Source organism: Eurypyga helias, unplaced genomic scaffold (assembly GCF_000690775.1).
Source record: "Eurypyga helias isolate BGI_N326 unplaced genomic scaffold, ASM69077v1 scaffold8987, whole genome shotgun sequence".
Classification (NCBI taxonomy): domain Eukaryota; kingdom Metazoa; phylum Chordata; class Aves; order Eurypygiformes; family Eurypygidae; genus Eurypyga; species Eurypyga helias.
In genome coordinates, this window is record NW_010259766.1 from 18,541 (window position 1) to 22,436 (window position 3,896).

General features: G+C 40.9%; 1 protein-coding gene across 1 annotated transcript in view; it reads right to left on the reverse strand.

Moving 5' to 3' along the window:
• SGTB (small glutamine-rich tetratricopeptide repeat (TPR)-containing, beta) overlaps window positions 1-3,588 on the reverse strand; it is a 19,005-nt gene extending 15,417 nt beyond the window's left edge. The window contains exon 1 of the mRNA XM_010154763.1: window positions 3,472-3,588. Within this exon, the coding sequence (XP_010153065.1) occupies window positions 3,472-3,571 (100 nt within the window). The 5' untranslated portion in view covers window positions 3,572-3,588. The remainder of the gene's footprint in view (window positions 1-3,471) is intronic.
• Window positions 3,589-3,896: the final 308 nt, after the last annotated feature.

Sequence of the window (3,896 nt, forward strand, 5' to 3'; positions counted from 1 at the left end):
CTGCACAAACTCAAAAACCAAAAGAAGCCCACAGAAGCACTGCAACTGGTTGCCCAGAGAAGCTGTGGATGTCCCATCCCTGGATGTGTTCAAGGATTAGGCTTTGAGCAACCTGGTCTAGTGGAGGGTGTCCCTACCCATGGCAGGGGGGTTGGAACTAGATGGTCTTTAAGGTCTCCTCCAACCCAAACCGTTCTGTGATACAACAGATTTTTGCAAAGTGCATCAGTGCAAATTACGCTTAAACAAAATAATCCTGAATATACTAGTATTACTAGTAATCATTTCAGTGAAATAATCAGTGAACTCCTGCATTTCTCCTTTAACGGAAAAATGGAATTTATAATCCTTATAAGCTATCTATCACAGGTATAACAAAATTAGGACCTTTTATGGGATGAATCTATATGTTAGAATACTAGCCACTGGCTAACATGCAAGCCAACAATAGCAACCTGCGTAAAAATAAACACAGACAAAACAAGAAACTTTTCCAAATCAGAAGATGTATTAAGTTATGACCCGATCAGTAACTACCCTATTTTAAATCTGACCACTGTAAGGTCAAAGCAGTGAGGATTTGGTTCTGTCTGGAAAGTATCTCGAGGGACTAGACTGCCAACATCTCAATATCCCACTATCCAAGTGAAGAAGTGTCAATGGCCACAAGCTCGATACCATCAGTAAGTTGGGAAAGACTTGCTGCACCACATGAGCTATTAATCTAAGAATTTTTCCTGTGTCTGATTTCAAAGTCTGAAGTTAACTGTTCTCCTTATTATGTCCACCATCACACACACTTTCAGTGGCCTCGACAGTTCCCGTAGCCTGTACTGACTACCCTGCAAACCAGCACAGGTACCCACCTGACTGCTGAACAGCTGGGGCTCACACAAACACCCACTACCTGTGAACAGGAATACTTGGGCTATGCTGGAGCCCAGCTCAGCATGTCCAGTGCCACACAGCTCCCAGATTTTTGTTCAAGCATAAGGTGCAAGCAACATCAAGGCATCCCAGCAGACATGCAAGCTGTTGATCACTAATAATGACCATTAGCTGGGCTGCAAGATGCGGTATCATCTTGCTTCATCTGACACACGACCTTCCCCATCTCAAGTTACAAGCATCCCAGGCCTTAAGGGGTGGTATCCCACTGTTTTGGAAACACTGCCTTAGAGAAATTCATCACGGTACATTGATCTTAGAAGGGAGGGAAAAAAAAAGTTCCAGCCTTGTGCACGTTGTAAAGAGTTTCTCCTTTAATCCCCCTGAAACAGGTGCTGTAGACAAGAAAAAAAAGTAGAAATTCTAAACAGCAAAGAGAAGTAACTGCCATGTAAACGCACTGTTGAAGGTATAACCTGGACAAAGGGAAGGTTCTAGTTCATACGATAGGGTTGAGCACTAATCAACTGAGACCTGGATCACTGCTCTAGACCCCAGGTCGCAGGGGAGTACACTTCTCCAGTCTCCTTTCTGGTTACTCTGCTTTCTCAAATTAAGGCATCTTTATTCATCATGCAAGTATGAATTTCCTCATAGAAAAGAGGAAATTCACACTGTCATGGACATCGCCATATAATTTAAACATGCAGAATGCAGGTTACCAATATCAATGGAGTCTGAATACATTCTAGACTTCTACTTTGACAAAGTCTCAATCTTATTTGTACTGTTGTAGCTCTTTTTGCTGTTCTGTGGGGAATGGGAACTGTTTAAATTACTTCTTGGAATAGACACTTAATCATACAGTGTTTTATCATTTTATAGACACCAAGTAGGTAAATAAGGTACCAATGAAAAACACCAGTCAAATTTTTTCATCCCTTCTGTCTCCACTGAACATCAAACACTTCATTGGATAGGACTTGGGCTACTGTTGCTCCACATGCACTGAAGATATTTTTGCACAACTAAAATGAGTAAATTATTCAGAATGCCTGCTTGCTATCCTCTAACACATAGCATATGGTACCATACTTTTGGCAGGGTACAGCTCTAAAATTAGGATTTTATATTTGCATTAAAATATAACTTTTACATCAGCATTTAAGAACAAGCGGGGTTTTACAACAGTTTTTTTTCAGAAAACAGCATCTTAAAATTGTCAATTCCTTCATACAGACACTGGCTAAGGCTGGTCTAAGACTGTTCTAAGAAAAGGAGTAAGCACATTCCAGGTTTGTTGTTTTAAGCTTATGCCTCTGAGAAGCAGGACTTGCTTTGCATCTCAGAGAAGTCTACTCTCCGCACCTCAAATTTCAGGCAAGTCAGTGGGCAACTGACTAGATGTTGTTTATTGCACTGCTGGTCCTAGACTTCCTCTTCTTACACCCAAAGTCCTCCTCTGGTTGAGTCATACAACCAAAGATTGCTTGAAACAGTGCAAAGGTCTTTTAAAGAGATGCTATGAAAAGCTTATGGCAGAATTAAGACTTTTTTTTTTTTCTTCTCTTCTTAATTCCACATTGTGATACCACCTGCCATGAAGTCTGCAGGAATTAGGGAAGAGGAGTAAGAGCACCATGAAGGAGAAAGACAGACACTATGAAGTTATAAAGACTTAATTCATGTCATAGAATCACAGAATGGTTTGGGCTGGAAGAGACCTTAAAGACCATCTAGTCCCAACCCCCCTGCCACGGGCAGGGACACCTTCCACTAGACCAGGTTGCTCAAAGCCTCATCCAGCCTGGCCTTGAACACTTCCAGGGATGTGGCATCCACAGCTTCTCTGGGCAACCTGTTCCAGTGCTTCACCACCCTCTCCACGAAGAACTTCTTCCTGATACCCAATCTAAACCTCCCCACTTTCAATTTAAACCCATTACCCCTTGTCCTGTCACTACAGGCCCTTGTCTGTCAACAGACGTATAATAGAAACAACACCATACTGAAAATATTCACTACCATACACTCTTTGGAATCACTACTCAAGTGAAAAAGAAATGCAATGCATTTATTTTATTTTCTGTATTCTTAGGATCTCTTAGACTTCCCCCACAAAATACATGGAATTCTTGCAAGTATGAAACAGGAGTTCTTCCCATATACCAAAACCAATGGTAACTGTTTTACTTCCCCTGTGGGCACCACAGCAACTATCAGACAGAAAACGCAGAAAGAAACCAACCATAAAAAAGAAAATCAGCAGGCAAAAATTTTTGGGACACATACACAACTCATGACCGTAGTCTGCCATCACAGCACTGCTTAACTCAATGTGATTTGAAGTATCTATTGCTCAAAATTAAGGTAGTATGCATGGTGTAATTTTAGAGCATTAGTACACGAGAGATGTTTTAGAATTAATAATCTCAAAAATATTATTGTGATCTTATTCACAGATAATACTGAGTGGCAGTTTCAGTCAGGTCACTCCAGTTAAATTGCTTGATATATACCATCACAGAAAGTAACAGACAGGTAGGTTTTGCACATGCCTACATTAGCATTTTTGCCACTTACCTTCCAAGCTTTCTTGTTCATCTGGAGTGAAAGTATCCATCTGACTCTGCTCCCTCAAAAAATGGATGACTGCATAAACCAAGCGTTTGACTGATGACATTTTGAAATCGACGAGTTTCTCCTACCTCTTAAAAAACAAAAAACCAGCATCTCTTATTTCAGAAAAATGAACTCCTAGAGTATTCGAACCTCCCCCTGACCTCACGAAGAAGTACACACAATACACAAAAACGTGATCCTTCAGCAGAAAGCCCAAAAAGCGATGCCTGACACAAGGGCTTAAACTGTAAGGCTTAGGGAGGACTCTTAAATAATCATTCCAACCATCAGCAAACAAGCACAGATTTCCTCTCAGATTCATTCCTGCAGGAGAGTTGACAGAGACATAACTTGGCTTTCACTTTGGGGTTATTTTTGCAGATTGG